The sequence below is a fragment of the Pelophylax lessonae genome (genome assembly GCF_965119305.1).
Source record: "Pelophylax lessonae genome assembly, chromosome: 10".
NCBI classification, from domain to species: Eukaryota; Metazoa; Chordata; class Amphibia; order Anura; family Ranidae; genus Pelophylax; species Pelophylax lessonae.
In genome coordinates, this window is record NC_138777.1 from 226945222 (window position 1) to 226958739 (window position 13518).

Sequence of the window (13518 nt, forward strand, 5' to 3'; positions counted from 1 at the left end):
TGCTTCTTCCCAGAAGCCCCCTTAGCCTTGGGGAAATGGGGCAAGAGAGTGCTCTTACCCCCGGTGATCCCCTTAATCAACACATCCAGGGACTCCCCAAAAAGGCGAGACCCATCATAAGGCAGATTGGCTAAGGTCTTACGTGAAGATTGGTCCACCGACCAACATTTTAACCAAACCAGGCGGCGAGACAACACCGCCACGCTGTGCACACGTGCAGCCAACGGAATCAAGTCCAGGTCCGCATCACACAGATACATGACACCCTGGTGGATCTGATCCACCATATCCAGGGTCGCCGCCGAGGCCGAATCGGCCACTAGGACGCGCCTAAGCATCTGCGTCCAACTTGCGATCGCCTGGGCCGCCATGAGAGAAGCAAACAGAGCCTTAAGCATAGAACCCGTAACAGAATAAGTATGACGGGCAAGAGACTCCAGTCTCCTATCCGTGGCATCACGGAAAATAGGGGAACCCTCTGCAGGAATCGCAGTGGCTTTGTTCAAAACCGCAATTGCATGATCCACTGGTGGAGGCACACACCACCGTTCATCAGTGGCAGGCGAAAAAGGATAACGCAGCTTGAATTTACTTGGTACCGCAAAAGGTTTGCGCAGATCGCGCCATTGATCCTTAACGGCGCGCTGAAAATCAGCATTGCAGGGAAAAACCTGCGGCGTCCTGCGTTTTCTCTGCGTCCCATAAGCCGCCAAGGCAGCGGGGGGACACACTTCGTCCTGCAAACGCAGCGTTTGCTTAATGGAAGCAATCAACTCATCCATGATTGCAAGCTCTTCAGGCGAGCCAGGGGGAGAATTATCGACCCCCTCAACTTCAGCCTCCACCTCAGACCCCACTAGATCAAGAGAGGAGCGGGACACCGATAAGGAGGTCCCTGCCAGAACAGCCCCATCACCTTCACCCTCAGAATCAGAGGACAGAGCAACTCTGGGCCGTTTAGTAGATTGAGCAGCCACCAGCATTTGCACCTGAGCAGCAAGGCCAGCCACAATAGTGGCTAAATCCCCCCCTGGGGGGGAAACAGCGGTCCCCTGGCTTTCCACCAATACTGTAGGAAATTTGCCCTCCTGAGAATCCATTGCCCCTGTAATGCCAGACAACCAAGGGTTAACTGCCCCTTTTTAGCAAGCGCGGCAAGCGCAGCCCACCGCACCACACTCAAGCACAATGAGACCCCCACAGGGAATATGCAAAACTGAACACAGGCAATGGATAGCAAGAACAGAAGGATAAAACCTGAGGAGACCCTCGCCGCTGCTGCTGCCTCGATCGGTGTTCCTGGAAAGAGGAAGTGATGCTGCCAGGGCGCTCTATGTAAGCCTATGGAGGCTACAAGAAAATGGCCGCCATGCATGTAAACCATGCGGCCGGAGCGGGTGCAGGCAAAATGGCGTCGTTTGGCGCCGAAAACGCCGCTCCACAGTGCATTAAAACACATATTACAATCCAATATAAGGATACATGTTAGATCGCCGCAGCGATCGCTGTATATGCCCAAACATGCCAAGAAAAAACATGCCCCACAGCACACAGCTTCTCACACTGCCCAGCCTGACACACACAGTGTCATAAACCCCCCCCCCCCCCCCTTGCAGCCCACAGCATGCAGCCGAGAGATAGGGAGACAAGCAGTGTGAATAGAGGCAGGTTACACAGTCCCAGACTGACACCCCCCCAGACAGACAGGTCCCCACATAAATACACTTACCTCACATGGCGTGGGGGACCCGCACAGGCGAACAAGCCGCTGCACATGAGGCAGGGAGAGTCGCAATTCAAGACGCACAAAATGGGGGTTAAGAAACCGCACAGCGTCCAGTGAGGTAGCCACCTCACCAATCATCCCTGCACCGAACAGGGATGGGTCGTTCACTATGCCAGGAGCGTTACCTGGCTGAACGCTCGATGGCAGACTGGGAAGCCACTGACCCACGACCTGCGACCAGGGGGATCAGCCCGAGACCCAGTCCGCATGATCCTTCCTCGTCCGAAGAACTAACTAACGCTGACAAAATAACAGCTAATAAAAGGTAGAGAGAAAAACTCAAACAAAATATTAAAAAGAAGAAAGAGTCTGGGACAGAAAGTCCCAGCACAGAGAGAGCCAGCCACTCCTGACAAGCTAGACATTAAAACTGAGATAAGGTTGCAGGAAGTAGGAGGGTATTGACTGAGGGGACCACCCCTTGAGGGTGGGATATGTTAAAGCTTTATTGTTAACATATTCTGTTGCCTAGCTACTCCTTCGGAGCAAAGTCTAATACCCATATGTGACGAATATGAAGAGGCGGCGACTGTCGGAGGACGTAAGAGAAATCACATTTCACTGCATTTAAAAAATACTAAACAGTAGAGTTAGCCCATTTTTTTGTATATTGTGAAAGATGATGTCACGCCGAGTAAATAGATACCCAACATGTTACGGTTTAAAATTGCGCCCCCCGTGGGACGGCGACAAACTACGGTCAATAGAGATCTCAATAGGCGACGCTTTAAATTTATTTAACGGTTACCAGTTTAGAGTTAGAGTGTAGCTCTTTTTTTTTAATTATTGCTCACGCTCTGGCGATTGCGGCGATACCTCACATGTGTGGTTTGAACAGCGATTTCATTCGCGGCTCGACTTCCGTATACATTTTTTTTTTGTGCGCAAGCTAACGGTGACGGGGGCGGCTAATTTTTTATTTCCCCATTTTATTTATTTATTTTTTTAACTTTATTACAGTTTTTTAAAAAAAATAAAAAATCTGATCACTTTTATTGCTGTCACAAGCAATGTAAACATCCCTTGTGACACATATATGTAGTGACAGGTACACTTTATGGAGGGATCGAGGGTCTAAAAGACCATAGACCCCTCCACTACACTTCCCTGTATGCAAAACGCCAAAAACAGCGTTTTTGCATACAGCCGTTTTTCAAATTTGCCGCCTTTTGCAGCACAGTAACCCGGAAGTGACGTCATGGACGCCGCCTCCGGGTTACGGCATCGGAGACCCGATCGAAGACGTTTCCGGCATTGATCGGGACTCCATCCAGCCGGCGGACGTGCCAGCTGGGTGTTCTGGGCTCCCGGTGGGACGGGAGCCCCGGTAAAAGCCACGGAAGGCGGCGGGAGGGGGGGGGGGTAACGATCGAGCGGCTCCCGAGCTAGCTAGAGGCATCATCCCGGTACACTACCGCAAAGTTTACCGACATAGGGATACGTTAGTATGCGGTAAGTGGTTAATACAGAAGGAGTCAGAGGGCCCTGCTCGTTAAAGCTTACAATATAAGAGTATGGGGTTGCTCCCCCTTTGAGGCTTTAAGAGCCTTCATTTTTTTGGGAAGGCTTTTCATAAGATTTTGGAATGTGTCTGGGGCAATGTTTGGCCATTCAATCAAATAAACATTTGTGAGGTTAAGCACTGATGTTGGATGAGAGCTCAAATTCATCCTAAAAGTGTTCAGTAGGGTTGAGATTAGGGCTATGTGCACTTAGATTTCTGCACGCTGAACTCATCAAACCATGTTTTCATGGAGCTGTTGGTTGAGAAGACTGGACTCATTTCTACTTCATAGTACAGGTGTTCAGTAGGGTTGAGGTCAGGGCTCTGTGCAGAACACGCGAGTTCCTCCACGCCAAACTCATCAGACCACATCTTTTTGGAGTTGCTGGTTAAGCAGACCTGACTAATTTCTACTTCATCGTACAGGTGTTCAGTAGGGTTGAGGTCAGGGCTCTGTGCAGGCCACTCAAGTTCCTCCACCCCAAGTTGGTCAAACCATGTCTTTATGGAGATGTTGGCTGAGAAGACCTGACTTGTTCCAATCATCCCAAAGGTGTTTAGTAGGGATAAGGTCAGGGCCCTGTGCAGAACCCTCGAGTTCCTCCACCCAAGTTCATCAGACCACATCTTTATGGAGTTGTTGGTTGAAAAGACCTGACTTATTCCAATTCATCCTAAAGGTGTTCAGTAGGGTTGAGGTCAGGCCACCCAAGTTTCTCCATGGCAAACTCCCCCACTCATGTCTTTATGGAGCTGTCTATGTGGACGGGGCACGGTCATGCTGGGACAGAAAAGGGGTTTTCCCCAAACTGTTACCATAAGGTTGTACCGGCACCAGTTGCCTAAAATATCTTTATATGCTATAGCATTAGCAGTACCATTATAATACCATATAGGTAGAAATACCTGAACTCAGTCACTTAGGTGGTCAACATACTAATGGCCATTAGGTGCAGGTGTGATAGTCCGATTCCAAAAACTTTTGGTCTAAAACTAACACTTGGACGCCGACTGAACAGATGTATGCGGCCGCTCGGTCGGTGGACCTTAAACACAGAGCGGCCATGTATATGCAGCCCGGTAAAACAACTTTTTATGCCGAAAGCGCGCTCCCTGCGTGCTTCCAGCATGGTAGCCGGTGTGTACCAGAAAGCTTCAGATGTATGCTAGCAAACAGGAGCATTCGGATCATGTGACTGCTGTGACAGCCAATCACAGAGGTTATGTAAGGAACGCACTGTGACATCCCAGGGGCGTACGAGAATGCGCATGCGCAAATTCACTCGTTCCCCTTTAATGGCGAACTTACGTTCGCCAGTGCGCTTGCGTGAAAGCACGCGTACGCAATAGCGTCACGTTTTGGCGCCATACGTGGCTTGCCTGCAGCTTTACCTGTACTCCTGATCCTGATGCATCCTGTTGACTTCCTGATTGACCTCCCGGCTTGTCCCTCACTTCGTCTGCATGCTGCCTGCCCTGACCTCGGCTTGTTCCTACTCTTGTGATTACTCTTCTGCCTCATTCTTGTCTGCTTATCTGCTACCGGTTCTGGACTTGTTCTTCTCCTGGTGGGGCGACCATGAGGACCGCGACCTGGTGTTCAGCACGCAGCAAAATCCATCCTCACCAGCAGAGGCTCTGGTGAAGACCTGTTGGCACTAAGACTCCGCACCTCGGGCTAGCCTGTGTCTACAACCAGCGTGACCTGTCTATGTTCCTGTTTCACAGGATCCTGCGAGGCTACCTCTGCACGTCAGGCTCAGCCACCAGCCCCGTTACAGGTTACATGACCCGCCTCCTGTCTTTTAGAACCCGCAAAGGGCCAAGAGGCGGTAAGGGTTAAATGTAAATAGATAGTAACACATGGCTTTGGCTTATGGAACTTGTTTTGTACCCTGGGCAATTTTTATGTTGGAACAGAAAGGGGAGTTCCCCTAGCTCTTTCAAAGGTTTGGAAGTGCTCAATCAGTACAACCAGCCTGCCCACAGATGGATCGAAATTTGGTCGGTTCAGCAGAAACCGGACAGATTTCTATCCATCTTTGGCCGGCTTTATTCACTGGTTCTCTTTGACAGCAGCCTTCTGAAAAACAGCATTAAACAGGATAAATCCACATTTCTTTTTTAGCTTTTCTTCTGATTTTATAAATGACCCCTAATCTCCAAAAACTTTAAAACTACTCCGCCTCCATGTCTCCTCATCAGGTTCCTGAGATGTAGAAGCTGACACTTTTACAACACTTTCATGCTGGATAGCATGGCCCCGGGACTTAAGAGAAGGGAGCGAACGTTTCCTTTAGATAATTTTAATGGCAGCATTAAATCCCAGAGATCACAGACGTCCATTAGGTACACATCAGAGCTGCTGCAAGGTGAGGCATTTCATAATGCATTAAAATAACACCATTTTCATAAGATCTTACCCGCCGTATGTGATGACAGGAGTCTGGCTACCAGTAGGCACTCCGAGGATATCAGGAATCATGTCTCCATTAAAGCTGAAATAGCCAAAGAAAAAGAACATAAATAGTGTGGAGTGGCTTCAGATGTTCTTAAAGAAAAGCTGACATTTAGAGCGTGCCATAGATGTGTCTGATCCCAGAATGGGAGGCAAATCAGACAAAAGGTGGGAAGTGCATCTCTAACCAAGCATCAAAAATCCTAGCATGGATTCCTGGTCCAAGATATATACTGGGTCTCCACTTCTGTCCAAGTCAGCACCAAGTCCCACCCTCTCCAAGCAATAATCCCTGCTGTCAATATTTAACTGAAACAAATACAGCCATGAAAGACATTATCATGTTTCACATGAAACGCGTTGATATCTTCTATGGCTTTATTTTACTAAGTCTAATACTGAACGACTGGACCAGAGAGGACACGCCAGCCAGCCGCCCACCCACAGCAGGGTGCCAGCCAGCCATCCACCCACAGCAGAGTGCCAGCCAGCCACCCACCCACAGCAGGGAGCCAGCCAGCCACCCACAGCAGGGAGCCAGCCAGTCGTCCACCCACAGCAGGGTGCCAACCAGGTAGCCACCCACAGCAGGGAGCCAGCCAGCCACCCACAGCAGGGAGCCAGCCAGCCACCCACAGCAGGGAGCCAGCCAGCCACCCACAGCAGGGAGCCAGCCAGCCAGCCACCCACAGCAGGAAGCCAGCCACCCACCCACAGCAGGATGACAGCCACCCACAGCAGAGTGCCAGCCAGCAACCCACCCACAGCAGAGAGCCAGCCACCCACCCACAGCAGGGTGCCAGGCAGCCAACCACCCACAGCAGGGAGCCAGCCAGCCACCCACAGTAGGAAGCCAGTCAGCCACCCACAGCAGAGTGCCAGCCAGTCACTCACCCAAAGCAGGGAGCCAGCCACCCACCCAGCGCAGGGAGCCAGCTAGCCACCCACAGCAGGGAGCCAGCCAGCCGCCCACCAACAGCAGAGTGCCATCCGCCCACCCAAAGCAGGGTGCCAGCCACCCTCAGCAGAGTGCCAGCAAGCCACCCACCCACCCACAGCAGGGAGCCAGCCAGCCACCCACCCACAGCAGGGGGCCAGCCACCCACAGCAGGGAGCCAGCCAGCCACCCACTCACAGCAGGGTGCCAACCAGCCAGCCACCCACAGCAGGGAGCCAGCCAGCCACTCACCCAAAGCAGGGAGCCAGCCAGCCACCCACAGCAGGGAGCCAGCCAGCCACCAACAGCAGGGTTAAATGTACAGAATATCTGCACCTGACATCCGCTATCGGCCTGAAAGACGGCGAAAAATTGGTATTTGTATCGGCCCTGAAATTATTATATCGGTCGACCCTATTTGAATACAGTTGATCACGTGGTAAAGGGCTGCTGTGATTGGCCTTTTACCAGGAATTGTGATCAGCTGTGTCCAAAAGCGAACAAAAAAGCTGCACTGTAGCCGTCTTTCAGCCATAGCACGTTAAGGAAGTGGTTAATAGCTTGTTTCAGCTAGGGAAGAGGAGAACTAGTTATACTTACCTGATCCTCTGCTCCCCTGCAGGCAGTGCTCCCAATGATCAAACAGTGAACTGTCCCTTGCTGTACTCACATACAGAGCAGGAATATGGGCATTGCTTTGTTCTTTATGACATCAGGACCCCAGACTGGCGGAGCCTGGGGGGGGGGGGGGGGTGCAGAAGCAGCAGGGATAAGCGGAGGATCGACTCAGTATATCACCATGTATTTTTCCAATAGGTAGAAATGAGTACGGGCACAGCCCCACAAGGGATCATTCTTTATTTGCCTGGAGTTGGAGTTTAGGTAAAATGCTTATAATGGCGTCGCAAATGGGAAAAAAAAGATTGAAAGGTTTATAGAGAGCATGAGCAAGTCATATTTATATAGAGACATACTTACTCCATTATAAGGGGCTCATCTGAATAGGTCCCGTTTAGTTGAGACTTTTGATTTTGACCTAAAAAAAGAAGCAACAATGAAAATAAAACTCAACTTGTTCAAATGATCACATGCCCCATGTCCCCTAATGGAACATTAAATGCCTAATTCTTAGTGACAGCTGATTAGCCGCCATATGACCGATGTCCAATGACAGCTGATAAGAGATTATAGTGACAGGTTATGAGAGACCAAATATGGGTGATCACATGGCTTATTCCCAGACACAGCCATTGGGACCACATGAAAGATTCTTAGTGACAGCTACGAAGAAATCCCATGACCCATCCCTAGTAACAGCTATTGAGAGAAATTACATTACATTATTGAGAAATCACATGACCCAGCCCCAGCGACAGCTACTGAGAGATCACATGACCCAGCCTCAGCGACAGTTATTGAGAGATCACATGACCCAGTCCCAGTGACAGTTATTGAGAGACCACATGACCCAGCCCCAGTGACAGTTATTGAGAGATCACATGACCCAGTCCCAGTGACAGTTATTGAGAGATCACATGACCCAGTCCCAGTGACAGTTATTGAGAGATCACATGACCCAGCCCCTGCGAAAGCTACTGAGAGATCACTTGACCCAGTCACAGCAAGAGTTACTGATAGATCATATGACCCAGTCCCAGTGACAGCTACTGAGAGATCACATGACCCAGTCCCAGTGACAGTTACTGAGAGATCACATGACCCAGTCCCAGTTACTGAGAGAACACATGACCCAGTCCCAGGGACAGTTACTGAGAGATCACATGACCCAGTGCCAGGGACAGTTACTGAGAGATCACATGACCCAGTGCCAGCGACAGCTACTAAGAGATCACGTGACCCAGTGCCAGCGACAGCTACTAAGAGATCACATGACCCAGTCCCAGTGACAGTTACTGAGAAATCACAAGACCCAGTCACAGTAACAGCTACTGAGAGATCACGTGACCCAGTCCCAGCGACAGCAACTGAGAGATCACATGACCCAGTGCCAGCGACAGCTACTGAGAGATCACATGACCCAGTGCCAGCAACAGCTACTGAGAAATCACATGACCCAGTCCCAGTGACAGTTATTGAGAGATCACATGACCCAGTCCCAGTGACAGTTATTGAGAGATCACATGACCCAGTGCCAGGGACAGTTACTGAGAGATCACATGACCCAGTGCCAGCGACAGCTACTAAGAGATCACGTGACCCAGTGCCAGCGACAGCTACTAAGAGATCACATGACCCAGTCCCAGTGACAGTTACTGAGAAATCACAAGACCCAGTCACAGTAACAGCTACTGAGAGATCACGTGACCCAGTCCCAGCGACAGCAACTGAGAGATCACATGACCCAGTGCCAGCGACAGCTACTGAGAGATCACATGACCCAGTGCCAGCAACAGCTACTGAGAAATCACATGACCCAGTCCCAGTGACAGTTATTGAGAGATCACATGACCCAGTCCCAGTGACAGTTATTGAGAGATCACATGACCCAGCCCCTGCGACAGCTACTGAGAGATCACTTGACCCAGTCACAGCAAGAGTTACTGATAGATCATATGACCCAGTCTCAGTGACAGCTACTGAGAGATCACACGACCCAGTGCCAGCGACAGCTACTGAGAGATCACATGACCCAGTCCCAGTGACAGTTACTGAGAGATCACATGACCCAGTCCCAGGGACAGTTACTGAGAGATCACATGACCCAGTGCCAGCGACAGCTACTAAGAGATCACGTGACCCAGTGCCAGCGACAGCTACTAAGAGATCACATGACCCAGTCGCAGTGACAGTTACTGAGAAATCACAAGACCCAGTCACAGCAACAGCTACTGAGAGATCACCTGACCCAGTCCCAGCGACAGCAACTGAGAGATCACATGACCCAGTGCCAGCGACAGCTACTGAGAGATCACATGACCCAGTGCCAGCAACAGCTACTGAGAAATCACATGACCCAGTCCCAGTGACAGTTACTGACAGATCATGTGACCCAGTCCCAGTTACTGAGAGATCACATGACACAGTCCGAGTGACAGCTACTGAGAGATCACATGATCCAGTCCCAGTGACAGTCACTGAGAGATCACGTGACCCAGTCCCAGCAACAGCTACTGAGAGATCACTAGACCCAGTCCCAGCGACAGCTACTGAGAGATCACATGACCCAGTCCCAATGACAGTTACTTAAAGATCACATGATTCATCCAATGTCTTGCCTCAGTACATCCTCTATATTGGTATATGATAGTCGGGGTACACCGAAATCAATCGTGCCTGTTCCATCAAGTTGAAAGTTAATCAATTTCCTATTTCAGTTCAGCAGACCATTCAGTTTCCTATTCAATACATATGCAAGGTGATTTCCACAATTATTCTCCATGTATTAAAATTCCAGAGACAAGCCCTGGAGCCGGTGCCGTCAGATCACCTCATTAGAATTGGTAAGCCTTGCCTTCCTTTCATTAGATCTGACAAGGCCTGTTCAAGAGACAAAAAACGCAGCGCTCCCCACCGGCGCTCATCTATTTGTTTTTCTGCAAGCAGAGCACGGTCGTGTTTAAAATAAAATCACACAAAGAGAAAATCCTGGCGACATGCCTCGAGCGCACTTCACTAACAACTGCCGTGCCGGGGCCTGTACCAATCCTAACCCCAGCAGAGAACACCCAGGTGCCTGGCTTACGGCCCGGGGGTCGAATGTAACCTTTGGGCACCTATTGTGTGACTCTCAGGGCCCCTGGAGTGTTTTCCATACCTGGGTGCTTACTCTACCCAGTGAGGGAAGAAAAGACTTTAGACTCTTTCATTACTTATTACTTTTTTCTGTGCTGTTCATTCCTTTACTTTTTTCTTTTTTTTTTGTGTCTGATCTTTTAGAATACATTTGCCGACAGAAATATTTAAGGGAGCGTTGAAGAGGGGGGGGGGGGGGGGCAAACGCAGGAGCATTCATTTGTAACGGGGTGGAATAGCAGTGATTGCCAACAATCTCTGACCATCTCCTGTAGCATGTCTCCAGTCTCTGACCATCTCCAGTAGTATGTCTCCAGTCTCTGACCATCTCCTGTAGTATGTCTGCAGTCTCTGACCATCTCCTCTAGCATGTCTCCAGTCTCTGACCATCTCCTGTAGCATGTCTCCAGTCTCTGACCATCTCCTGTAGTATGTCTCCAGTCTCTGACCATCTCCTGTAGTATGTCTGCAGTCTCTGACCATCTCCTGTAGTATGTCTGCAGTCTCTGACCATCTCCTGTAGTATGTCTGCAGTCTCTGACCATCTCCTCTAGCATGTCTCCAGTCTCTGACCATCTCCTGTAGTATGTCTCCAGTCTCTGACCATCTCCTGTAGTATGTCTGCAGTCTCTGACCATCTCCTGTAGTATGTCTGCAGTCTCTGACCATCTCCTCTAGCATGTCTCCAGTCACTGACCATCTCCTCTAGCATGTCTCCAGTCTCTGACCATCTCCTGTAGTATGTCGCCAGTCTCTGACCACCTCCTGTAGCATGTCTGCAGTCTCTGACCATCTCCTCTAGCATGTCTCCAGTCTCTGACCATCTCCTGTAGTATGTCTCCAGTCTCTGACCATCTCCAGTAGTATGTCTCCAGTCTCTGACCATCTCCTGTAGTATGTCTGCAGTCTCTGACCATCTCCTCTAGCATGTCTCCAGTCTCTGACTATCTCCTCTAGCATGTCTCCAGTCACTGACCATCTCCTCTAGCATGTCTCCAGTCTCTGACCATCTCCTGTAGTATGTCGCCAGTCTCTGACCACCTCCTGTAGCATGTCTGCAGTCTCTGACCATCTCCTCTAGCATGTCTCCAGTCTCTGACCATCTCCAGTAGTATGTCTCCAGTCTCTGACCATCTCCTGTAGTATGTCTGCAGTCTCTGACCATCTCCTCTAGCATGTCTCCAGTCTCTGACCATCTCCTCTAGCATGTCTCCAGTCTCTGACCATCTCCTGTAGTATGTCTCCAGTCTCTGACCATCTCCTGTAGTATGTCTGCAGTCTCTGACCATCTCCTGTAGTATGTCTGCAGTCTCTGACCATCTCCTCTAGCATGTCTCCAGTCTCTGACCATCTCCTCTAGCATGTCTCCAGTCACTGACCATCTCCTCTAGCATGTCTCCAGTCTCTGACCATCTCCTGTAGTATGTCGCCAGTCTCTGACCACCTCCTGTAGCATGTCTGCAGTCTCTGACCATCTCCTCTAGCATGTCTCCAGTCTCTGACCATCTCCTGTAGTATGTCTCCAGTCTCTGACCATCTCCAGTAGTATGTCTCCAGTCTCTGACCATCTCCTGTAGTATGTCTGCAGTCTCTGACCATCTCCTCTAGCATGTCTCCAGTCTCTGACTATCTCCTCTAGCATGTCTCCAGTCACTGACCATCTCCTCTAGCATGTCTCCAGTCTCTGACCATCTCCTGTAGTATGTCTCCAGTCTCTGACCACCTCCTGTAGCATGTCTGCAGTCTCTGACCATCTCCTCTAGCATGTCTCCAGTCTCTGACCATCTCCTCTACCATGTCTGCAGTCTCTGACCATCTCCTCTAGCATGTCTCCAGTCTCTGACCATCTCCTGTAGTATGTCTCCAGTCTCTGACCACCTCCTGTAGCATGTCTGCAGTCTCTGACCATCTCCTCTAGCATGTCTCCAGTCTCTGACCATCTCCTCTAGCATGTCTCCAGTCTCTGACCATCTCCTGTAGTATGTCTCCAGTCTCTGACCATCTCCTGTAGCATGTCTGCAGTCTCTGACCATCTCCTCTAGCATGTCTCCAGTCTCTGACCATCTCCTCTACCATGTCTGCAGTCTCTGACCATCTCCTCTACCATGTCTCCAGTCTCTGACCATCTCCTGTAGTATGTCTCCAGTCTCTGACCACCTACTGTAGCATGTCTGCAGTCTCTGACCATCTCCAGTAGCATGTCTCCAGTCTCTGACCACCTATAGTAGCATGTCTGCAGTCTCTGACCATCTCCTGTAGCATGTCTCCAGTCTCTGACCATCTCCTGTAGTATGTCTCCAGTCTCTGACCATCTCCTCTACCATGTCTGCAGTCTCTGACCATCTCCTCTAGCATGTCTCCAGTCTCTGACCATCTCCTGTAGTATGTCTCCAGTCTCTGACCACCTCCTGTAGCATGTCTCCAGTCTCTGACCATCTCCTGTAGCATGTCTCCAGTCTCTGACCATCTCCTGTAGCATGTCTCCAGTCTCTGACCATCTCCTGTAGTATGTCTCCAGTCTCTGACCATCTCCTGTAGCATGTCTGCAGTCTCTGACCATCTCCTGTAGTAGGTCTCCAGTCTCTGACCACCTCCTGTAGCACGTCTCCAGTCTCTGACCATCTCCTGTAGCATGTCTCCAGTCTCTGACCACCTACTGTAGCATGTCTGCAGTCTCTGACCATCTCCAGTAGCATGTCTCCAGTCTCTGACCACCTATAGTAGCATGTCTGCAGTCTCTGACCATCTCCTGTAGCATGTCTCCAGTCTCTGACCATCTCCTGTAGTATGTCTCCAGTCTCTGACCACCTCCTGTAGCATGTCTGCAGTCTCTGACCATCTCCTCTAGCATGTCTCCAGTCTCTGACCATCTCCTCTACCATGTCTGCAGTCTCTGACCATCTCCTCTAGCATGTCTCCAGTCTCTGACCATCTCCTGTAGTATGTCTCCAGTCTCTGACCACCTCCTGTAGCATGTCTCCAGTCTCTGACCACCTCCTGTAGTATGTCTCCAGTCTCTGACCACCTCCTGTAGTATGTCTCCAGTCTCTGACCACCTCCTGTAGCATGTCTCCAGTCTC

General features: G+C 50.3%; 1 protein-coding gene across 1 annotated transcript in view; it reads right to left on the reverse strand.

Annotated features, from left to right (window-relative positions):
* The window catches only part of ITFG1 (integrin alpha FG-GAP repeat containing 1), a gene marked incomplete at its 5' end in the record, with an annotated part of 371997 nt that overhangs the window by 337174 nt on the left and 21305 nt on the right, over nucleotides 1-13518 (reverse strand). The window contains 2 exons of the mRNA XM_082269956.1: nucleotides 5714-5788; nucleotides 7664-7721. Coding sequence (XP_082126082.1) covers nucleotides 5714-5788; nucleotides 7664-7721 — 133 coding nt within the window. The remainder of the gene's footprint in view (nucleotides 1-5713; nucleotides 5789-7663; nucleotides 7722-13518) is intronic.